The sequence below is a fragment of the Lepidochelys kempii genome, chromosome 6 (genome assembly GCF_965140265.1).
Source record: "Lepidochelys kempii isolate rLepKem1 chromosome 6, rLepKem1.hap2, whole genome shotgun sequence".
NCBI classification, from domain to species: Eukaryota; Metazoa; Chordata; order Testudines; family Cheloniidae; genus Lepidochelys; species Lepidochelys kempii.
Genome location: NC_133261.1, coordinates 57554397 through 57579859, shown reverse-complemented (window position 1 = coordinate 57579859; position 25463 = coordinate 57554397). Strand labels below are relative to the sequence as shown.

The following is a 25463-nucleotide window of genomic DNA, read 5'->3' as shown; positions in this document are numbered from 1 at the left end:
CAGAAATGAATGATTGTAAAGCTTGGTTGAGCTGGTGGAGTAAGAGGGTGGAATATTTCCCAGGGAATGCCTTTCGGCTGAGCCCCCAAGTGTTAATACTCCACTGTTAACATAGCTTCACACTCTACAAGACAATGTGGACTGAGGCAGGAGGGAGGAAACGGAATAGATGCAGGGCAGTAGCTGCAAACACTTCCCTGCAAAAACTGAACTTGATGATGAACCCACGCTCCGCAGCTGGAGCGCACCACTCCCTCCTCCAGAACAGCACATGCACGGCTGCACAGGTGCTGACTTTTCAAAATGCTGGGGGGTGCATGCATGAGTGAGACACATATGCATTGCCCCTTTAAGTATGCTGACCGCACTTCAAGTATGTTGCCCTTTTAAGCAGATCAGACAGGAAGCAATAGCTTCCTGAAGCTCCCCCCAAGCCCTGTCCCCTCCTCAGCTTTGTGGAGAGGGGGTACAGAGCGGGGGTGGGGGCAGGAACAGGGGGACATTCTGACATCAGCACTCCTCTCCCCCCCATCCCCCAGCAAGCAGGAAGTTCCAAGGAGCAGCTTCAAGGGAGAGGGCAGGACAGGAGCAGCACGGCAGTTGGGGGAGGGACAGCTGAACTACTGGTAGGCAACTGCTGAGCCACATACCCTACAGGGAATTTAAGGGAGCTGATGGGGGAGGGGCTGCCAGCTCCCCCGGTTCTAATCCCCACGAGGAGGGGTTGCTCTTCCAGAGAATCCTGTAAGCAGTGGACATTGGTGAGGCCTCATCTGGAGTACTGTGTCCAGTTTTGGGCCCCACACTTCAAGAAGGATGTGGATAAATTGGAGAGAGTCCAGCGAAGGGCAACAAAAATGATTAGGGGACTGGAACACATGAGTTATGAGGAGAGGCTGAGGGAGCTGGGATTGTTTAGCCTGCAGAAGAGAAGAATGAGGGGGGATTTGATAGCTGCTTTCAACTACCTGAAAGGGGGTTCCAAAGAGGATGGCTCTAGACTGTTCTCAATGGTAGCAGATGACAGAACGAGGAGTAATGGTCTCAAGTTGCAGTGGGGGAGGTTTAGATTGGATATTAGGAAAAACTTTTTCACTAAGAGGGTGGTGAAACACTGGAATGCGTTACCTAGGGAGGTGGTAGAATCTCCTTCCTTAGAGGTTTTTAAGGTCAGGCTTGACAAAGCCCTGGCTGGGATGATTTAACTGGGAATTTGGTCCTGCTTTGAGCAGGGGGTTGGACTAGATGACCTTCTGGGGTCCCTTCCAACCCTGATATTCTATGATTCTATGAAAGCAGGCAGCTGCCAAACGACGTTATAAGGGAGCATTGCGCAACTTTAAACAAGCATGTTCCCTAATTGATCAGCAACGTGACAACGTTAACCGAGACGACTAAGTGAGGAGTTACTGTATTAGAACCTTTGAAATGGCCTCCTAAGTCACAACGTCAAATCCACCCCAAGTGATCAAAGTCAAAAAGTTTCCCTGAGCAGTGGCTCATTGACATGATATGGTCCAGGCATATCGGTTTCACAGCGAACAGTACACTAGGATGTGATGTCGCCAGCATCATGTCCAACCACTTTGACTGTCCTATTCCAATGGATCAGCTACCCATTTTGCAGCTGGGTGAACTGGAGGTGGTCTTTAAGTCTGAGATTGAATTATACTCAAACCCACAACCTTCAGGATTGTAGTTGAGCACCTTACCCACTTGGTCATCCCATCTTTCAACAGGTCACCGACTAAAATTTGGTGCAGTAAGACAGCCCTTTGCTTGAAAATACCAATATGTCTAGCATCAACTCTGCAACATTACCCAAGGACAACACAATCTAGACTTCATGTCTGCTGAAATCCTCCCCATACCTTCATTTCATCTCATCTTGACTATTTGAACTCTCTCCTCTATGGCATCCCCAGGCTCCAGGTGCTTCAGATTCCAGCATGTGCAGAATACCACTGATGGCTCCTGTGGTGGATGCACACCTTCACACTTTCGTCAAGCCTATCTTACAGATCTTGCTTCTTTCTATTTTCCTTCTGCTTTCCCTCTCTGCTCCCTAGCACAACCTTCATCTCTCTCTTCACCTTACTTCACCTCAGTTGGTGCAAGAGTCTTCTCTTCTGCAATTCCTGCTATCTGGAACAGATGTCTAGTCATTGTTTTAGGCCATCACCAAAGAAAACAGTAAAAATAAAAACTCAGCAGTACTTTGTGACTGGGACAATATCTGATTTTTGTCTCAAGTGTAAAGTCCTTGGAGCAGGGATCATTCATTATATCAAATGTATCTCATACTGTGTCTGTCACTGGGGTATCTGAACATACAAAAATGCTGTGCACTTCAATGACACCAGGTAAATTACTACTACTACTATTACTACTAACTTCTCCACCTCATTATCTCTCTGGCTTCATTCAAATACTACCCCAAAACGTCTTTCCTCCCTTGCTTTTTCTCCTCTCAATTTCTCTCTCTCTCTCATTATTTTTCATTTTACCCCCGAAAGTGTTTTGAAAAACAGCTGAGGTGAAAGATGCTATACAAAACACAACTGTGCTGCACTCTAGAAATAGGGGCTCCTAGGAGAATGTTTGTGGGATAGAATTCTAATTGTGCCACTTATTCATATAGACCGAAATATACCTCTCTAATCTCACTATTATCCATCTAATGTATTAATACAATGGAATGTGAGGCACTGAGGGATTTGCTTTCCCTGAAAACAGTAATTTACCTGGTGGTCCAGGGGAGGGTATCTTTGGGCCACTGATCTCCAGAGCCATTTGGTACAGGTTTTCATCTTCGGCATTAACCCCTTCCTCTCCATTTCTCCCAGGGGGCTCCTGAAGATCCAAGCTTTCTGCTTTTGGTTTCTTTAAACGTTTGACCTGGAATGTGATCTGTGAAAGAACAACATTGTCACAGTTACCCCTACCAAATTATACTGTATTGCACAAATGAAATACATTAGAGGATTCATTTGTGTATGTGATAGAAAATCCATTTAATTGCTACAGAACTGGAACACTTTCCTTTTAGTTCTGTTCCTAGCACCATCAAAATGGACATCAGGTATCTTCACACTAACTAGACCTTTTAGTTAATATTGTACCCTCCCTTTTATTACAATTTTTCACTGGGGGTAAAAGTCCAAGGCCAGTTAAAGCAGAATAGCATTTTGTTTTTTAGTTTTCTGAATGCATCAAGGTAGATACATTTTTTTAAAAAAAGACAATTGTTTATTAATGTTTTTCATGTTGTTGTCACGGTCCCAGGGTATGCGAGAGTCGGGGGTGAAAAATCTTTTATTGGACCAACTTCTGTTCATGAAACAGACAAGTTTTTACACTCCACAGAGCTCTTTTTGAGGTCAGAAAAATACCTAAAGAAGAGTTTTGTGGAGCTCAAAAGCTGCTCTCTCATCAGAGAAGTAGCTCTAATAGAAGTTACTTCAGCTGCCTTGTCTCTCTAAATTTATGCATTTATCAAAATGAATTCAGTTCTGGTAAGTGCCAGATCTGAGAGCATAGGAGAATGAAATCCTCTACCTGCACAATGAAGTGCAAATTTCATTCACCAGCCGTGAGACTCAACCATCGTCTCTTGCCTGGACCGCCCCAAAGATAAGAGGTGTACTCAAGCTCCATGGTTCATTCAATACTTGGCCTCTTTGCTACCAATAAAGATGTCAATTAGTAACAATGCTGATGGCAGTTTTGTCTGTTAGGAAGTGGACTGAAACTACCAATTTATTTCTCAGAGGCCATCAACCAGCTCTCAGGTGGTCATGTCTTTTGGTCATTTACGACTCAGGAAAGACTGGTGACCTAGAGATTAAAGACTCTGTATTCCAGGCTGAAGTGTTCAGCCTCCCTTCAAACCATCATTGTTACAGTCATGGTAAATTAGCATATGACTTATGAATGCTACTAAACTATATCTTGCAAATGAGTGCTCTTACCCATTCAGCTTCATCATCATCTCCACAATCTCCAAAACAGGAGCTAGCCAGCCCGTCCTGAGAACCCGTCTTTAGAACCCGAATTCCCTGCAAGTCCATCCGACGACCTTTCACCTCCAGTGCCCCCTCAAAGGCTTCAAGAGACCAGGAATTTTCAAACTCGTCTACCAAGGCCAACATCTCTTCAGACATCTGAGCATCTCCCAAACTCTCCATCCCTTCTGAGTCATTGCTTTCTGCAACAACTGTGTCTGAAATGAAATGTCAGTAAGTGTCACTAAAATTATGTGTGTTACAATAGTATCCAAAGGCAGTACAAAGGGATTATGCCTAAAGTCTTCTACCTGTACAAATATGATGCAGACCATCTAAGACCTTTCATTAAAAAAAAGTAAACACCAAGCAAGGAACTTCCTACAATTTAAAAAAAAAAAAAACCCAAACAAACAAAAAAAAAATCACAGTTTCCACTTTTTGAGAGCCGGAAAACTGATTTTTATTCAACACACCCTGGCTTGTTAAAGTTCTTCAAAACTGTTGAGTTGCATGGTTTGTTATTATAGGGCTGCTCATGAAAGCTGGATTGATGACAATATTTTGTTTTAATAAATAGAACTGAAATATTTCATTTGAATGAATCCCCTTCCTCACCATGAACACACGCATGCACACAAACGACTCTGAAAAGTGACATAAGCAAACAAGTTTTAGGTGAAATTTAGACCTTACCATGACCATGGCAGTTGTACTCTCAGTACCAACTGCTGTTTTATTTTTTCAGAATCAGAAGTATTGAATAGGAAGATCACTGCTCGCTCACTGTGCATCACAAATGGTCAGAAGCTATTGGAAAGTCTTTAGGAAAATATAGGTCTTTGCATAATGATGCTTCATCAATTGCTGATTCAAAAGTGGACAACTCTAGATCAATTCTCATTCTTCTTCTCCCTGTCCATGACAATTGTCTTTGTTTCAGTGGGAAGATAGACAGCTGCTTCTCTGTAGCCTTCTGAGCTTGAGCACTGAGGACATGGCTACACTTGCAGATGTAGAGCGCTGGGAGTTAAACCAGCCTTTGGAGACCGCAGCAGGGAAAACGCTGCCGTGTGTTTACACTGTCAGCTGCAAGCGCACTGGTGCAGCCACATTAGCAGCTCTTGCAACGCCACAGAGAGCAGTCCATTGTGGTAGCTATCCCAGTGTACAAGTGGCTGCAACATGCTTTTCAAATGGGGGGGAGAGGGGGGCGGGGAGTGTGACAGGGAGTGTGTTGTGTGTATGTTGGGGGACAGACTGTGTTTTGGGGGGCAGAGAGTGTGTCAGCATGCTGTCTTGTAAATTCAGACAGTTGCAGGCCCCCCCCCCCCCCCCCCCGGCATTCCACAGTAATTTGCTTTGTCTTGCAGCAGATAAGCATGTCCCCTGTCAGAAAGGGAGCTTTCAAAGGGGATATCCCAGGGGTTCTCAAACTGGGGGTCGGGACCCCTCAGGGGGTTGTGAGGTTATTACATGGGGTGGGGGGGTTGCAAGCTGTCAGCCTCCACCCCAAACCCTGATTTGCCTCCAGCATTTATAATGGTGTTAAATATATAAAAAAGTGTTTTTAATGTATAATGGGGGGTTGCACTCAGAGGCTTGCTGTGTGAAAGGGGTCACCAATACAAAAGACTGAGAACCTGTGGGATATCTGCATGCCTGCAGCAGAGTTGAGAGAGTGAGTAGAGTGGCCACTTTACTTCAGGAGATTATGGGATGTTTCCGGAGGCCAATCACAGTGCAGTAATGCAATGCGTCGTCCACACTGACGCCCGGGAGTTTCAGCCGGGGCGCATCAAACTTTATGCTTCTCATGGAGGTGGATTACCAGGAGTGCTCCAGCTGCAGAGTCCAGGCACTCTAAGTGCCTTGCTAGTGTGGACACCTCAGGAGTTAGGGCGCCCGCGGCTGATTTAATGTGCTCTAACTTGCAAGCGTAGCCAAGCCCTGACATGGAGTAAAACTCTCCATGTCCTGATCTTACCTCTCGAATTACTAAGGTGAGAATGAGATGGCTATACAAATGAACATAGTGTGTTCTAGGAAATAGTATCCTTAAATCTGGACCATACTCTACTCTCTGGGCTTTTACTTGGACCCTAATACTTTTTTCTGTTAGGCTTGAGGAAGAAGAGTGGGGAACAGAATAGGATCAGCTTTAAAGGTTACTTGTTTCTCTTCCTCTCTCTCCCTGGATTAAGGAGACAAAATAAGGAGTTTTCAAGTGCGACAGAGTGAAACTTATCAAGATCCATTTCAGCAGTTTACCTCATTACTATTGTGTTTCACTAGGGAAAGTAAAAGGGAGGAAAACTCACCAGGATTGCGGTCTGAGGAGTTCAAAATCTGAAGCGTGTTAAATATTAATGCACACAATTCTCTGACTCTTATGTCATGCAGGGATTGCTTTAAGGCCTTCTACAGTACACCCCTAGTAAAACTCACATTAAAGAGGCAGAATGTGTCAAAGATGCTTCACACACTATTTTAAAAACTTTATAACGTCTTAAAGGTTCCATTATTATTTCACTTTGGGAGGAGCAGCAATTCGAGAAACAAGTCATGTTCCAGTAAATGAGAGTATTGTACACAGCCTGTGTTTTTGCCCACACAAACTAAAAGAAACAGGGAACGTGAAAGGTAAAAGAAACTCGGTCATAGCCTTGGCTGCAGCACCTTTAATTTGTCTGCTGTTTGGGAAGGACTTGAAAGATCATAAAAGAAATCAACTGAAGAAATAGCCTTTCTTCTGTCTTGTCATAAGTGTTTCATCCTTGTGGCAAGCAAAACTGGAGAGCATATCTATAGGAAGGAAAACAGCTCTTCCGAAAAGGAAGCTCGGCTTGAAGTGTAGAAAGTGGCTCATTGTCCAAGCATGCACCGAAATTCTAAGGATGACTTACTTTCCAGTCTCAGGGAGGAAGGGTCTCCTGTTGAACTCTGAACAAAGGCTTCTGGATCTTCTTCTATATCTCCCTCAGAGTTTTCTTCCTCAGCTGTTATTACAGACTCTTGGGGGTCACTGAAGTACTTCTGCTTGTCATGGCTGCCATCATGGTTTCTCTCATGACAGGGGCCTGTAAAAAACAGAGAAAGAGACACACCCATTATAAATCACCTTCCTCTGGACACATCTAATACAAACCCTAAATTATTAAGGTGCAGAAGCAACACTCTAGAAATGACATTCCACCCCTTTCCTTCTTCTCCTACATAATAAGCCTATCCTACAAGGTACCGAGGATCCTCAACTCAGTGAGATTTTAGTGGAAGTGCAGAGTGCTAAGTACTTTGCTAGATCAGGCCACTAAAAGTTCAGAATAAAAGGATCTCAGATGCTTAATCTACTCTGATTTTCTCTTTCATTAGTAGCCCAGTTTCTTCTCCTGGAAGATTACTGGAGCAACTAGTACCTGGGGAAAAAAAACACTGGGTGCTAACTGGGATGTATATTTCTGAAGCACGATTTAGTCATATTATAACCTAAGCCAAAATCATAAATTCATTGAAATTTAACTCAAAATTCAGAACTCCTTGGTGTCGGCATACAGATTTGGAAGCCCAGAACCCACTGAAGACATAAAAAGGACTACACAAGATGTCTGGGAGAAATTTCACAAAAATCAGACCCAGAAGGAAAGATAGTAATGAGCATAGACAGAGCAATGTATCCATTTATCCTGCATTATGACTACACTCCTCTCTTGACATTCTTAGGTAAAACCTCAGGGTAAACAAGTGATGTGATTAAATCTTAACAGAGTCTGAAAAACAGCCTGAAATAAGAAGTAGCCACTTAAGAATCTAACGACAAACTCGTAACATTTTCAATCTCTAAAGTACATTTCAACTGCAGATCTCAAATGCTTTATCAGTGTTAATTAACAGTAAATCTCAATGTTCCTACCTTATGCACTTATATGACCCTCATCACAGTAGTATCTGAGCACCCAGTAAATTTTATTTATCAATGTAAGGAATCAAATGCCCACCCCTCACAAAACCCCAGTGAGGGACGGAAGTGCTATTATCACCATTTCACAGCTGGGGAACTGAGGCACAGAGAGACTAAATGACAAAGGAAATCTGCATTGGAATAGGGAACTGAGCCCAGGTATTCACAGTTTCAGACTAGTGTCCTAACCACTGGACCTTCCTTCTTGTCTCCTGTGAGTGAGGTAAGAATTATTGCATTCTGTTTCCAGATGAACATACTTAGAGGTGAAGTAGTGAATCAGTGGCAGAGCTGGAAATAAAATGCAGGAGTCCTGAGGCTCAGTCCCCAACTCTGTCCTCAAAGATGCTAGTCACATTGCTTACTGCATTATGGAAAGTGTGCCAATTCCACAGTGATGGGTGTGGTAATAAGCTCCTGAATAGATGAGTCGTTTTCAACCTTTTGCACACAGTTTTAGGATCTCCTTCCGACAAAGACAGACACACAGAGAAAGGGAGGATGGTTGTGACTTCCAGACTGAAAAACCATGGAACAGATCATGCTGTCTCCAAAGCTTATTCTTTGATACTGGAACTTTAGAATTTCTCTGTCTTTGTAGAAAAAATCCAGTTGGAATTGTGGGTGATCAGAACCTCTGAAAAATCAGCTCACACATTTTTACTGGGGAGGCACCAAAAAACCAAACCAAACAAACAAACAAAAAAAAACGTTAGATCTTTAAGCCTCCTAGTGACAGTAAATATTTACTTCTCTTTAGCTTTTCAGCTGTATATTGAGATGTTGGCTAAACTAAATTTTTTGAAATGGGTGAATGATTAAACAAAATGGAGAAAGTAAACGTTATGAACTGTTTTAACATCTGCCATACAATTAAATTCTGATTTTCACACTTTACTTCTTTCACCAGTCATTGTATCTCTGCCTTTTTCCCCTTCTACTCTCCACGCCTTCAATGAATATTTAATTTGTTTCATCTTTTTAAATCTCTGCAATACGCAGAGAGCTTCATATGTAATTTATAAGAAATGGTGTGCACAGGATCCCAAAGCTGAAATTAGTCCTTCTGGCTGACATCAACACCAGACTGACTTTGATGCAAGTCAGGTGCATTCTAAGACTATGATGCCCTTCAGCGGAGGGAACCTTGGTCAACTTAGCATTCTGATGAAGAAGAAGAAGAAAGTAGAAGAGACGGAGGTACAGACAGGTTTTTTTTTTAAAACTACTATTTTAAAATTAAAAAAACTTGGAATAGCAAAGGAAAAATACTAAGACATTTAAAAGAATTACTTAAGACTAGCATCGTTAATATTAATTTACAAACACTGACAGCTAAAAACAGACTGCATGAGAGAGTTGGTTTCTTGGGATCAGAAGTGCTTCTATATATAGAAAGCCAAGTGGCCTAATTTTTTTTAATTACTGCTTCCAGTTGCCTGGCATCACTGGAGAAGAGAGAAGCTAGTTGAAGCCAAAAATCTTTGCAGATTGGATCAAGTTATTGATGCTGGTGAAAAGTCTCAAGTTAGAACTTTAAATCCTCTGCGCCCAATGATAGGTGCCAGAAGAATAACTGGAGAACATGGGGTTAGAAGGATGGACTAAAAGGTTGTAACATAGCCCAGAAGCACGTGACCATTCACGGGCTGTAGACTTTTATTATTAATTATTTGTGTTACTATAAGATCTAGGAGCCCCAGTCACAGATCAGAACTCCATTGCATCAGGCACTGTACAGACAGATTAAAAAGAGTTCCTGACCAAAACCCAGGTAAACATTTCCAACCTCTCTTGTATTCTTGTTTCCCAGTTGATCAGCAGTAGAGTTGTGTGTGTAGAGCTACTGCTGATGAAGCTAAGACAGAACACAGGGGATTCTATTCTACCTTGTGCAATACCAACAAAATAGTTTACTAAGTTCCAGTCAGTTGCATCTGTGTTACACTGACAATAAAGAGGTTGCATAGGTGACATTAGGTCGTTATTTGGCCTGCAAGGCCTTTATTATAGGATTTGATGTAAGAGAAGCGGGGAAAAAAAGCCCAGATTGATTCTTCAAGTCATGCTAACTTTGCAGAGCTAGAAATTGGAGGGTTAGGTGGAAACTCTTTACCTATAAAGTGAGTTCATTTAATGGGAAAATCAGCGACACATTAAGAACCCTCAACGACATACTTTGAAAGTCACTTGTGAGTAGGAATGCATATCAATTGCATTGTTGTACTGTCAACTGCCACATCTGTGTTTACTTTCCTTCCATCCCCGTAATTCATTGTTAGGCTGTGGGCATCCAATGATGAACACTAGGCTAGCAATAATTATGGCTGTTGCTTATACCATTTCCCTTATTAGTGTGGAAAGAGTTTCCCTTCTCATTCCCCACCCCTTGCCCCCAGGGTATCATATTATAAAATACATGGTTATGGCATGTTTTTTCCAAATGAAAGTCTCAACTCACCAGATAAATGGTGCTAGAAACCACCATGTGTAATCATGGTTGACACTAGCATGGTTTCAAATACTAAACAGAACAGGTACATTTCATTTGAATTAATAGAACTGCAGTATGCAAATACACTAAAGAAAGAAGGTATCTAACTAGGAACTTACATGCCCCCATTACCATAGTATGAATACCTGATTGACTGGGATACCCTGAAGTCAGGGCCACCACTAAATGAGCCAAGCTGTTTGTAGGGCAGCAGCACAGAATGCATACAGGAGTACCACAAAGAAAGGGAAAGGATCAGAGATATTAGAATGTCCTCTTTTAATTGATCTGTAAGGCCCTCTCCTCCATCTATTCACTCCTAAACATTTCCCGTCATGTCAAAAGGGGATAGGTGGCATTTAGTAAGAAATATATGAAGTATCAAAACAATGAAACTCCCTATACCATTTTACATTGCAATTACTTTGGGGACAACTGTGCTTGTGTTTGTAGAGTACCTACTACAATGCAGTCCTGATCCTGATTGTGGCCTCTGGGTATTACTGTAATAAAAATTTTAAACAATAGGGAGAAGACCCGTTAGATCCTCCATTCTACTTAGCACAAGGAGATAAACTGCACTGGGAAGGAAGGAAAAGAGCAGTACAGCAACAAAGGGGAAAATGGGGAAGGATGATTTCAGCCTCTAGCAGCAATTGGAATGCACATTTGTGCATGTGTGGTGATAGAAAAAGGGTAGTGAGCAGGAGAAGAGGAGGAGTTGAGAGAGGGCAAGCACTGATCATCCCATCCTGGGAAGAGCTAAGAGTTGTATGTGTATTAGACGCTACGCATGGCTCATGAGGTGCCTCATGGTCTCAGACAACATCCGACGGTCCAGGGACATCTACATCGAACACGTCACCGGCCACCGACAGTACCACGAGGTGTGAGCCGGAACGACATCGTGCTTCGACTACAAGAAAGAGACAGAGACTTTGTCCATTGGACCATATGAACTGGAACCATAATCTCACTGAACGTTAAATCTCATCAAATGAGGGTCAATCCATCCTCATCATCGTATCCACTCATTATATACTCCACACCTGAACATAGCCGTTATATGAACAACATACCCTCATATCTCAATGTCTGTACTTTGACCTGTCAACCTTTTACCCCCAATCAGGAATACTGAATGCATCCAATGAAGTGAGCTGTAGCTCATGAAAGCTTATGCTTAAATAAATTTGTTAGTCCCTAAGGTGCCACAAGTACTCCTTTTCTTATTACAGACTATGTCTTCCTTATGCCATCCGATCCTAAACCAAACTTCGCACCCTTGATAACCTGTACGTTATTCCCTGATAACAAGAAACTTTTATGCTTCAAATCTGTGCCATTCACTTTTTAAAACCATCATCTTAATAAAATTTTTAAACTGCAACTCAAGTAACCAGGCTTCTCTTTGAAGACAAAAATCATATTTGGGGAAAAATATCCATCTCTTATTTGTGAAGTCAAAAACTTTTTTGTGAACAGCATAGAATCAAACACAGAGTCCCTGCCCCAAAGAACTTGTATGCAGAAAAGACTGGATGCCTGGGAAATTGCAGAGGTTTTCATTAATTATTACTGTTGGCTTATGCCTTGTGGGTCTCATGGAAGCAGCGTGTCCAGAAGGGACTCAACCATGGAGTCAAACTTTTTACACTAACAGCAATGAAGTGATTCCTTGAAGTGTTGTTCCTTGACTTTAGCAAAGCTTTTGACACGGTCTCCCACAGTATTCTTGCCAGTAAGTTACAGAAGTATGGGCTGGATGAATGGACTATAAGGTGGATAGAAAGCTGGTTAGATTGTCGGGCTCAATGGGTAGTGATCAATGGCTCCATGTCTAGTTGGCAGCCGGTATCAAGTGGAGTGCCCCAAGGGTCTGTTCTCGGGCTGGTTTTGTTCAGTATCTTCATTAACGATCTGGAGGGTGGTGTGGATTGCACCCTCAGCAAGTTTGCATATGACACTGAACTGGGAGGAGAGGTAGATACACTGGAGGGTCAGGATAGGATACAGAGGGACCTAGACAAATTGGAGGATTGGGCCAAAAGAAATCTGATGAGGTTCAACAAGGACAAGTGCAGAGTCCTGCACTTAGGACGGAAGAATCCCATACACCGCTACAGATTAGGGACCGAATGGCTCGGCAGCAGTTCTGTAGAAAAGGACCTAGGGGTTACAGTGGACGAGAAGCTGGATATGAGTCAACAGTGTGCCGTTGTTGCCAAGAAGGCCAATGGCATTTTGGGATGTATAAGTAGGGGCATTGCCAGCAGATCGAGGGACGTGATCGTTCCCCTCTATTCGACATTGGTGAGGCCTCATCTGGAGTACTGTGTCCAGTTTTGGGCCCCACACTACAAGAAGGATGTGGAAAAATTGGAAAACGTCCAGCAGAGGGCAACAAAAATGATTAGGGGACTGGAACACATGACTTATGAGGAGGGGCTGAGGGAACTGGGATTGTTTAGTCTGCGGAAGAGAAGAATGAGGGGGGATTTGATAGCTGCTTTCAACTACCTGAAAGGGGGTTCCAAAGAGGATGGATCTAGACTGTTTTCAGTGGTAGTGGATGACAGAACAAGGATTAAAGGTCTCAAGTTGCAATGGGGGAGGTTTAGGTTGGATATTAGGAAAAACTTTTTCACTAGGAGGGTGGTGAAAAACTGGAATGCGTTACCTAGGGAGGTGGTGGAATCTCCTTCCTGAGAAGTTTTTAAAGGTCAGGCTTGACAAAGCTCTGGCTGGGATGATTTAGTTGGGGATTGGTCCTGCTTTGAGCAGGGGGTTGGACTAGATGACCTCCTGAGGTCCCTTCCAACCCTGATATTCTATGATTCAAACTCAGATATCTTAAAATCTAAATTAGTCACCAATAATGCTGTTTACTTCTTGCATTACATTTGCCATGGACAGCAATGGCACATTGCTCATTTTCACAGCCTGATTCCCATATAGCATCCCGCAGCCTTGGGCTAGTAACAATGTAGGAGAATCAAAGTGAAAACATACGCAGGTTTTCATTTTTAAAGCATGTAGTTAATTATAGGAATGGAGTCTATGTTGTGTTTTTATTCTTGGCTTTTTGGTTCACGGATTACAATGTTGCCAAGCTTCAATATTTTATCATGAATCTCACGATGCATGTTAAGTCCCCGCTCCTGGTTTCATTTGATTACATAAGAATCTCAGCTTTCATTGAAAAAATACATTTTAAAAAGTTTCTAGCACTCACGGCAGCAAAGAAATGCTTGCAAACATGACCCATAAAGGTTCCACCATCACCACAAGTCAAACAACAAGAACGCAACCTGAATAAATTTTTAAAACCATGATTTTTTGGGGGCCTGACTTACTATTTTACCTAGCTAAGGTGTTTGAGAACAAGGGTTTCCTTGTTAAATAAAACCACTGCAGTGTAACCAGACAACCCCAGCACAGCAGGAAGTCAATCTAGTGAGTGAGTGTCAGGGTACAGACTGATGGAAGGGCTAATAAAAGAAAATTAATCCCATACTTGTGCACTTGGGTTTACTTCCACAATATAGTACACCTCACAGTGAATTTAGTATAGTTCTACTCCATAACTCAAGTGTTTCTTTCACTGTCAAAGCAGCACACCCCTATGCTTCACAGAGATGGAAATGCTACTCGGTAGATAGGCAAGTCCAACCGTAAGTATTTGAGGAATGTTACACTATAAACTGCATCCTGTTTAACCTCACTGCCAATTGCCTATATAGAACCACACAGGTACATATCGTATTGCCAGCTAACAATAAGAGATAATGTACATTACTCATTCTCACACAAAAACTAGTGACAATTCATGGATCCCAGGAAGGTTTAAGGAGACACTTACTACTAGGGTGTCTACAAATTAAAATTTAAAACTGAAGATTTTAGATATAGCCACTATACAACTGAAATTTCAACACAACATATCATTTATCGTGTTTACAGGCCCAGAAGCGTGTTTGGTGCTTTACAGAACCAACAGGATAGAAGAAACGGTTCATGCCTCAAAGAGCTTATAATGTAATTTAGTACTAGTGAGCCTACCACCAACACCACCATTTTGGGTGGTGATCCTTACAGGTCTCAAATTATCCAGGTTTTAGATCCAGCAGGCACTTGGAAAGGAGATCTCCATGGATGGGTGATTCAGTCGATGGCACTCTTCTCTTTACATCAATACTGAGCCAACATCCCAGCATAATGTTAGGAGCAGTTGTGCTGCTAGAGGTGACATCTTTTAGGTGAGACATAAAATTAAGGCCTTGACCTCTTACAGTAATTAAGATTCCCATTCCACCTCCTGTAAGAGTTGTAGTGTTAAATCCAACAGTTATGATTCGAGTGATTACATTCTGCATCTCAGAATACTTCCTGCAGTTTCAGGTGGATATGATATTCAGTTTCTTAAAATTTTGTGCACTATTGAACAGCTGCTACTTTTCATCCCACTTTTCAGTTATGGGTGATTTACTTTTGTATGCCATTTTGGTTACAAAACACGCTGAGACCCTTTGGAGTGAAGACACTCTAGTAACATAAGATAGCATTAACTAAATTAACTGAATAGCGTGCAATCTTAGTTAAAAATAAATAGTCTTTGCAGAAACTAGAGGATAATGACCAGCGCCTCAGATAGCATAAGACAGCAAAGCTCCACTGACTTCAGTGCAGCCCCGCTCATTGAACAATAGCTGGGATTTGGCTCTAAACACCAAGCAGCATCCACACCATCCCATTTGTCACTGCGTTGCCTAGTGTTTCTTTATAGAGCAATACATATTTACATTATTATTAAAAAAAACTCACCATCCTGAGTTCTGTTAGTACAGAGCACAAAGTGAGACATGCTTACTCAGCAAGCTGGGACTACAGCGTCACCAGGGATTCTTTCTGATGACGTGACCTAGCCTCCCATAAATGGCTACAGAGAATCCTGCTCCACGACTGACATTCAGGAGATTAGAGTTTGCTATTTACAGCACCCAAAGATGTGCAAGACAGGGCCCCTACCCTATAGAGCTCGTAATCTAGTCTTGAGATGAGCTACAATAAATAAAGGAAACAAGCAGCAGGGAAGGGATGGGATAAGGAAAGATGCTATGATCATGGGGCTTTCCAATACTGTCCTAGCTGTGTCTTAGTGGGTCAGTAAAAAAAATTAAAATAATTAAATAAGGAAGATAAAGTGATAATAGACTCTACTGTTGTACTGACTCACTCACTGGGATTACATGGCTATGGTAAAATATGGAACAAACAAACAAACGGCAGTAGGACATGCATCACAACAAACAACAATTCTCTCCCCATTTTTCAAACTCTGAACTGGCTTTTTGCCACCACAATGCATGATTCTGCTCCCACTGAAGCCAGTGGAAATTTTGCCACTGACTTCAATAAGGGCAAGATTGGATTCCACAATGCTTATAAATAATGCAAACATACTTGAAGTTCCAAAGCATGAAGTAGCCAGTAAAAATCATAGGCAGTGCTGCCGAGGACTACAGTTGGCATCCAGCATTCTCAGGTAGCGAAGGACATAAGGTTTCCTTCTCCAGTGGAATACTGCAATGTCAGCTCAGTAGCAAACATTTAACTGAATAGCTCTCTTTTCCTGCTCTCCATTTCTCTGCTTGGTCCCTGCTTTGGACCTAATTTGCTGGATGTGCACTGTACTCCTGAAAGCATAGGCTATGATTTCTAATGGCTGCTTCAGTTGTAGAACTCTCAAATATTATTAAAGAGCTAACATCCATGAAGAACTCAGAATTCAGATTAGTTTAATTTCAACTCTTTTCATTATTTCATACAGAAAGGTTGATCATATTTACAGGGTGTTTTTTTAAAACTGAAAAGGAGCTTGCAGCTTCCAGTCAATAGTATTTGCAACAATACCTATGAGTCAGAAAGTAGAGCTAACTAGAAACTGAGTGAAATGCAAAACATAAACCACCCTCCTGAGTGGCGAAAAGTAATTTTTTTTAAATTGTCAGTTATAATTTAAGCCTTTAGTAGTACACTCCTTCTTTAGGTTACCTGACAGTGGTCCTTAGTCATGTGGGTGGGGCTTTGCAAAAGCACTCCGTGCTGGGCTCCCAGTCAAGTTAATAGTTTCAGGTGAGCAAAGTTAGGCCAACAGAGTGATTCTGAACATCCACCCACGTACACCAGTGTGTAGAGGGCTTCACAACTTGTTGTGCGTTATGCAAACAGAGCAAGCCACCTCATTCTAATTTTACAATGAAGTATGTAAAGTTCATTCTTTTTATTACATTATCCCAGTAACAGGTTTTCAATTAAGAGGATTATTACATAGTAAATCAGTCTTCAATAGTAGGAAAATATTTTGTTTTTTTAACCTGGGGGGTAACCAAAAATTCATTTAAATTGGCTTAGCTATAGATTTATTTTTAAGACTAACCATTAATCTCAGTACAGCAGTTTTTTATGATGAAGTCTTTTTATTTATTTATTTATTTAAACAGAGATGCTGTCTGATAAAACCAGATTTCTTGTTCATGTTAAGAGATGGTAATACCTTACCATTGCATAATGGACCTATCCCTGATGCACACAGTGCCACAAATTGCCCTTATGAAATATAAACCTACAATAAATAAAACATGAAAAGAAAAATTGAAGAGGAAGATCTGCCTGTTTAAATTTGTACGCTGTGTGGTTTGGAAGGGACACACAACAAGGGAGGAGAATCCATTGGGCTGCTTTACAAACAGTGTAGCAAACTCTTTAAAAAATATCCTCTTTAATAATTAAGGGGGGGAATGAAGGGCAAGAGGGGACCTAGCTATATTAAATCACCGCACACCCTCCGTTTCTTCTCCTTGATCGTCACTGGCTACAACAGAAGCTCGTTCTTTATGACGCGGGTATAGAAGCCACAGTGTGCTCTCAGAGCTGTCTGGGAACAGGGCCCAAACATGGAAGAAGGTATCTAAATTTAACTCTCCATCCCCGTCAGCAGATAAGAGACTAGAAAATGAGATTAGCAATGCCTCTCTCAGAGTGCTCCACTGCTACATATAGAGCAGCAGGTTAAGCAGCATTGTGGTCTGAATTTCAACTAGTGAATCAAAAATTACTCGACTTCCTTTGGAGAAAGGGGGGGGGGGGAGAGAAAGAGACACACACAAGTTCAGAATGCTGATGGCTCGTCCTCAGTGAGTTCTCCTATGCACTTGGTCCTGCATTTGCTAAATAAAAGTATTTAAAATTTAAAACCACTATTACTTTTCTCTCCACATGGCTATGTCAGTTCATAATCACACAATAGACCAGTCAGCTCACTTGTGAGACAGACCCCACCATTGGTTGGCAGCAATGAACTTCCTGAAGGGGGTCTGATGTCAACTTTTGATCCGGGGTGGATTCTCCCTGTCACTACTACAAATCAAGGCAACAGAGATCCACTAAGTTCAAATTAAAAATAAGTCTACCCAGAATTACTTGCCCTCACTTTTTATAGAAGAGTCAGGCCTGATCTACACACAAATTTTGTATGGGCATAACTATTTCGGCCAGTGGTGTGATTTTTTTTTTTTTTTTTTTTTTTTTTAAGAACCAAAATAGCTGTACTAGAATAAAAGTGCCGTTATACTGGTATAGCTTTTTCTCCTTCCTGTACATGAGTAAGTTATATGGGTATAAGCACCTTTTTACCCCCTGTGACCCGTGGTGCCTGGGGCAGCCCTCACCGGAAATGCCAAGGTCAGGGCAGGCTGCAAAAGGGAGAGCAGATATACAGAATCATCTCTGTGACAACTGAAATATCGTCAACCATAGGCTGAAAGGCACCATCTGCCTGCTCCACAGACAAAGGACTGGAGGTACATTCGCCTTCATTAGGCCCATTGCTATTTTTAACAGGCAAATAATTGGAAACAGTTTTCCCTTCAACAGATAAACCATTGCTTTCCACAAACAGTGGCTCATCACACTGAGCTACTTTAAGCACATCACTTTTACTTGGGTCAGGCTCACTTTCATAAAACTTCACTTGCCAGCAATCCATCACCCACCAGAAATCTGCCCTTTCGTTAGGGCTTCAAACTGACCATCAACTTTGATTTGCTCTAAAGAAATGCTTCCCTGAGCTTCTTTCTGCACTTCATCTAATTCCAGATTCACTTCTGAGATATTAGACATTCAGAAATTTCTTCACCATATGAACTGCTTTTCTGACTGGACAAACAGCCATTTTCCACAATCCCAAGGCTAGAGACACCCTCTTCCTTGTTACAGCATACCTGGTTAAACACGCCACTGCTTAGAGTCAAACACACCCACACACCCCCTCCACCTTCACAGACAATACAGAGGATTCACATTCATACTTTTTCTGGGACTGGGTTATGACATTACCCTGATTAAACATAGTTACCACATTATTAAACATACCAACGTTCATATAAACTGAACAGACTATCTCCATCATTGCTGTAGAGAGGAGCTGGGCTTCCAGAATAGCACAGTTCCTGCTGTTCTTTCATTATTTTGATTTGGAGTTGAAGTTTGGCAACTTTGGTCTCAGCTTGCAGCAGCTCCAGTCACCTCTTGTGAGATTCTGTCTCTCTCTCTCCAGCTTGCTTGGTTCTTTCCTCAGCTCCTTTTTCCAGCTGGGCCAAGGCTTGCTACTCTTGCATCCGAAGTTCTGCCATTTCTCTCTTATGTTGAGGATGCTGTCCCTCTTTCAGGGTTTGCCGTTTTGATTGTGGATCACTCATTGTGATTAACTTTAACCTTTGACACACTTAGTTTTAAAATTTCAAATTTGGAATAGCGCGGGGTTCTGATCCAAAACCAAATGACCTGGTTCTGTGAATCCTGCCGACTACACCAATGTGACCCGTGGTGCTCGGGCAGGCCTCATTGGAAATGCCAAGGTCAGGGCAGGCTGCAAAAGGGAGAGCAGATACTTCCAAGCCTGGTAGGTAACACTGAAGTTATTCTCTTCAACCAGTCACAAACTGTGCTTCTCATTCCCCACACTGGTTATCAAGAAGCAAAAAAGAAATCACACAGCCCTCTTTATTGCATTCCCGTTTTCTGGCTCCCAATCAGCACCTAGGTCCAGTACAGTGAGAAGTTATTTTAAACTCTGCTTACATTTACAAAAATGTTCTTCTGACCCCAAAGGGTTGGCCAGGTCACCAGGTCAGTATAGGTTTGGATCTTACCCAAAATATCACGCTGCCAGCCAATCCTTTAGTGTCTAAAACTAAAGGTTTATTATAAAGAAAAAGGAAAGAACAAGAAGAGAGATGTTAAATGGTAAAACAATCACATACGTACAAAGACTTCAAAGTCCATATATTAGGTTCCTAGCAGTATTGGTGAGTTTGCTGACTTAAAGGTCCCTCTGGAACACATCCACAGCTTGGATGGATCATTCAGTCCTTTGCTCAGAGCTTCCGTTTGTAGTAAAGTTCCTCCAGAGGTAAGAAGCAGGATTGAAGACAAAATGGAGAAGATGCAGCTTCCTTTTATTATAGTCTTGTGCCATGCAGCCTGTGCTTCCTTTGTTTCCAACACAAGTTGCTTAGCACATGGCTTGGAAGCCGTGCATGCCCATGCATGCCTTTCTGAGTCATAAGGTGTATCCTCTGCCTTCTCTCAATGGGTCAATTGTATAACTGATGGCTCTCGATGGGCCATCAAGCAGGGTAGGCAGTGCTGATGCCAAACTGTCTGGGGGTGTCACCCAGAAGCATAGCACAATTTTTGAAACACAGACATACAGATCTATAACTCATAATGCAACGGTGATACAAACGTATAAAGAAGATCACCACATTTGACAAATTATAATGTTTTCACAGATATCTTACATGGCATATCTGGCATAACTCATTGCAATTTTATTCATAATATCCCAAAGTGTCCCCCAGATTCCAAAGAGCGTCACATCCCCACTAGAGGTTGTGCTGATTTAATTATACTGGTATAGTTAAAGTGGTTACATTTATGTTTAGACAAGTCCTGAGACTAACAAACATCACAACTGACCAGCCCACACCCAATCCTCTTTGAAACCCCACCTCCTTAGCACAAATTCCCCCAACGTCACTCTACTGGGCCATTGTTCTAGGTTTTTTTGTCTCGTGCTAGTTAGACACATCCCCTGTCCTGTAAACTTATCTATCTGTTGGGTCAAATCCTATAATCCCTATCTGCTTGAACGGGACTACTCATATGAGTTAGACTACTCACATGTAAGGGCACTGCAGGATCAAGCACTATGTTTGATAATCAGTTCAACTAATGGTGCTAAAAGCCACTTACGTAACTATAAAAAATAATATTGGTAGAGTTACTTAAACCACATGTTGTGGTAAGATCCACATTGCAAAGTCATGTAACAAACTGCATTAACTTTGATTGTCTCACGCGCACTCTGCCCATGAATTTTCTGTGGCAACTGCTTCTAACACTCCTACCATCCCCAGATTTCAGACACCTAATATTTTTAACAATAATCTGCCACAAGTGTTTCCTTATGTTCCTCTACATGTGGTACTTCTTATCCTTCACCAAACGACATTAATTTTTATTGCATGAGTAATATTCAGGCCCAAAACAATGATAGATTTAATTAACCTGTATGGGATAGGCACCTGCATAATTCACTCATGGCTTTGTCACTCATGAGTAATGCAGCCATCCAAAACTCATGTTAATTAAACTTTCACCACATCATGTGCTCCTTACACAGTAAATTTCATCCCACAGCCTAATTGCTTGTAAAGGACTATGCAGCCCTATGGCATTCTAAATTTAAAGAAAAGTGAGTCCATTTCTAAACTGAGATTAATTTACCTCAACATAAAAAGGCAACAACTTCTGGGCTGGAATACGACAGCTGTTTAACAATACTCAGCAATGGCACCCAACAGTTTTAGTCCAGGAAGCAAAGAATACCATAGTTAGCTAAAATTGCTAGGGGAATTTAGGGCAAAAAGTAACGCTAAATTTGGCCAGAACTAGTTAATTTCTCTACTCTTGCAAAAAGCATGATGGGATCTTTACTGGACACTTCAGTCAAGATCTTGGTTTCTGTTCGAGAACATGTTGAGCAGCACAGTACTGGAGCACTGGGCTATTTGCTGATGCAGAGGCAGGAGTGCCACCTACTCAAGCATCAGTAGTACTTCCTGAAGAACACATGCCCTCTGTCCTAGCCCACCACTCCTTTGCTTGCAGAATCTAAAAGAAATACAGAACAACGTTATTTCTTTTTTCTATAATAATTATTCTCTTCTTACTCATTTGACACACATTTATTAGAAATGTGGGAATAGCCATTTTTGATCAGACCAGATCAGTCTATCTAAGTCTCATGTCAGGTCTCTCACGCTGGCCAGTACTAGATACTGCAGAGAAAGATGCAAGAACACCTTCATGGGCAATTATGTAATAACTTACCCAGAGGGGAAATTTCTTGCTAATTCTAGGCAATTAGCAGTTGGCTTATGGTCTAAAGGACAAGAATTTATATCCTATATATTTTTTTCCAGCCATATCTAATGTAACTGTGGACTTTCTCATTGTCTATATAACTGTTTAAACCTGTTTCCAATCCCAGTGAGCTCTTGGCTTCAAAGATATATTGGACCATCAAGATACATACATTAATAATGTGTTTTCTTCTATCCTTTTTACATTTGTTGCCTCAGTTTCATTGGATGCTCCCTGTTTTGTTCCTAAATGAGCCAAAATTACCAGTTTTGGTTTTTGGTTTACACAGTATCACTGCTGAGATAACTCGAGAACACTGCCTGCTAGCTGGCATCAAGGGCTGAGGAGTTCATGTTTTGTTTTTGCAGAAACCAATAATAAAAACAAACAAAAACACTACCTGCACTAATTTGTCTTAAAGTTTCTAAGTCACTATAGTGAAAAATGGTGAGTCAATGGGACATTTCCTACCAGGTTAGGATTTTTAAATATAGGCCAAATTTGGAACAAAACTATGAATGTCTTTAAAGTTTCTATTATGCGACCAATTTTATATCACACTGGTTAATTAAAAAAAAATGTAAGAAATTCAGGCTTTTGTAAAATTACTGAAGCAGCTGTGGAAGATTTGTTCTCTCATTTGCTTTTCATTCTACAGGTCTTACTTTCAATATTTTGTCCTTAGATTTAGCAATTTGGCCCATGTTTACTCACTGCCATATGACTGGAGGACGTGGTTCTAGCTGTTAAGTAAGCAAGAATCCCTGGCCAGAGGAAGAATTTAAGAGGGGGCAGCCCAGAGAAGCAATACAGTGAGGGACATGAGCCACTGAAAATAAATGTCTCCCTCTGGGCTACAGATCACAAGGTTCAGAGGCACTATGTATGTGGAACAACACAAGAACAGGTATGGCTCAGGTGGTCAGGTAGGCATGCTCATTATCAGCCTATGAGAGCTCACATGTTCAGCATTTTGCCTGACAACATGGGTCACCTTTCACACAAGGCTATGAAGGAGGAAAGACTCGTTGCTCTCAAATAAAGGCAGGGGAAATTGACTGAGCTCAATGTCCTGGCTCCAAGTGCACAGTGAACAGTAAGTAGGATTAACTTCCTCAAGAGCCCAGGCAAGGAATCCCTGCAGAAAGCAAAGGCTGACAAGAACAGCATGTAAAAGCAAAATAAGGCTGATGTACTGCCAGTGACATACTATTTTAGGCTCCAATATTGAGGATTTCTTCTCCATTGTTAAAACAGTACCAAGCTCCCTCCTACAGCTAGGATAGGGATTTTGTAGTGGGATGCTTGGAAAGACCACACTGCCCCCCTCCCCCCCAGTAAATACTGGCCCAAGGAACATCCGTTTCCTTCCATAGGGAAGCTTTCAATTGTCCTAGTTCCACAGTCACTGGTAGCTGTACTAGGTTATAGTTTTAGAGCTTTTGAGGGCACTCAAAACAGTGCAAGACAGACAACAAGAATCGGGATCAGGCAAAAGAAAAACAAGCCAATAAAATAGATAAACCATGGGTCACCAAAGTCTACCTCATGGGTCAAAAATGGTTATGGGAGTTAGACAAGGCCTGGGCTCAAAACTTTCCCTTGAGTAGGGTCATATATCCCAGTGATACTAGTACTACCGATGCCACTGCCAGCATGCATTGCATCATCTCAATTGCTCAAAGCCCCGCATACTGATCTGATACAACCTGAACATAAAGCATTGCATGGTGGGCCCTTCAATCTCCACAGGCCACGCTCTGAGGTTAAAAAGATCTCCAGCTTAAGCAAAATAGGTACAACCTTCAGGATCCTGGCAAGTTGCTATTGAGGACATGTTTTGGCCCCTCATGGTAGATGCAGATATCCCTATTCCAATTGGACTCTAGACAACTCAGATCTGTTCTGGACCACCCTGAGGTGGAGCCAATCTTTTCTAGCCTCTTCTTTACTCTGAACAGTATTGTCTAATCTGGTCTAAAAGTATCAAACTCAAAGAGATGAACTGCTCCCCAAGAGACCATAGTAATTTGGAAATGACCCACAACTACTTTGTTAAACCTCCCTGCAGAACCTTGCTGCATTACTCAGGTTGCTAAGAACTCAGTGTTGTGCCCAGCACTACATGAAAGGATTTTTAAATGTGGTGTATACATGGATAGGGAAATACTAAAATTGGCTTTATTTTGGAAAAAAAAAGTTACAGGGAATTATTGTGAAGAATCTTAGCATCTCTTTTCACTTTCCATGGGAGCAAGCAAGTTTGGAAACTACTGTACCTTGGCTTACATCTATTTCAAAAAAGAGCCACTAGACAAGTAAGAAAGTCTGCAGGGAAGGACTTCATTCAAGCAGCCATCCCTGGCACAAATTTGTCCTGTGAGTACTGGAAAGTCTACATTAAGGCAACAAAGGCAGGAATCTTGTTTTCTAGAGTAATTCTCTGACAAAAAACTGTCTCCTAGTTATATGTGGTGAAGACACATCCAATGGATTAGCTACTTAGAATGTGGAACTAAACCAAAGCAGATTTTGGTTCTTAAATGATTAATTCTTGGTTTGAATGATTATTGAAAGAAGCTGCAAGGGAGGAGGGAACTGTTACCTCCCTCCTTGGGACTGGTGAGACTGCAGCTTGGAACCGGGGGATCAGTGAAAGACCAGAAGACCATATTTTCAATTAAAAGATTTCTATAGACCCTACCAGAATAAGTTCCCTTGGATTTGCAAAAGACTTTAGACATCTATCACTGCTGGGTCTACCTCTAAAGAGAAAACAACTGGAATAAGTACCACTCTTATTCAACAGATCTGCTCCGTGTATTGAATCAGACATATTTGTTCACTTTACTGACTAGAATAAGTTTGAACCACTCTTGTTGGCATTGCAGAGCCAATACAGTTTAGAGAAGGTGACCTGATTCTATCTGCAAAGCAACAGATCCATTAACTGAAATGCAATTGCAAGGTCTCTGTTGCTGACAATGCTTAGGACAGAAAGAATCCAGCTTGACTTTCAGATCCCAGGGTTAGCAGTAAGAAAAAAAATTCAATTCACAGGGAAAATATTGCCATTATTTAGTTGTTTGCCAACAGAATACATATATACTTGTCAAAGCCTTTGAAACACAAAGGGTAGCCATCAGTAGATATTTAGAGTTTCTTAATTCTGTTACAAACAAAATCTCCAAGACAAATCCTAATGTAATTCCCTCTCCCCAACTACCCTTGCTTCAGAGAGTTTATCTTGCTATAGAAGTAACTGAGGGCTTGTCTACACAAAGTTCCATAGCAAATCCACATGGAAACATTTTTATACCAGAACAAAAAAGTGGGTTAAATGAAAAGGAACAAGGCACTCTGTTTCCGGAATGAGAATGTCCGGACATGGAGTTGATAAGGAACAGCTACTGTGCTTTAAATTCACACCCTACCTTAATCCACACTAACTTTCAAGACCTGATTGATGTTAAACCTCATCGCACAGTAGGGGGCAAGAAATGAATGTAACAGGCTA

At 41.6% G+C, this 25463-nt stretch overlaps 1 protein-coding gene across 7 annotated transcripts in view; it reads right to left on the bottom strand.

Annotated features, from left to right (window-relative positions):
• The window catches only part of TTC17 (tetratricopeptide repeat domain 17), an 84405-nt gene that overhangs the window by 13412 nt on the left and 45530 nt on the right, over nucleotides 1-25463 (bottom strand). For 6 of the 7 annotated variants that reach the window (XM_073348043.1, XM_073348038.1, XM_073348039.1 and 3 more), the window contains 3 exons: nucleotides 6911-7084; nucleotides 3972-4222; nucleotides 2745-2910 (listed from right to left, as the gene is read on the bottom strand). In XM_073348043.1, the coding sequence (XP_073204144.1) occupies nucleotides 2745-2910; nucleotides 3972-4222; nucleotides 6911-7084 (591 nt within the window). Of the gene's footprint in view, nucleotides 1-1871; nucleotides 2146-2744; nucleotides 2911-3971; nucleotides 4223-6910; nucleotides 7085-25463 lie in introns of all 7 variants that reach the window. The other variant, XR_012159403.1, reaches the window with a different exon arrangement.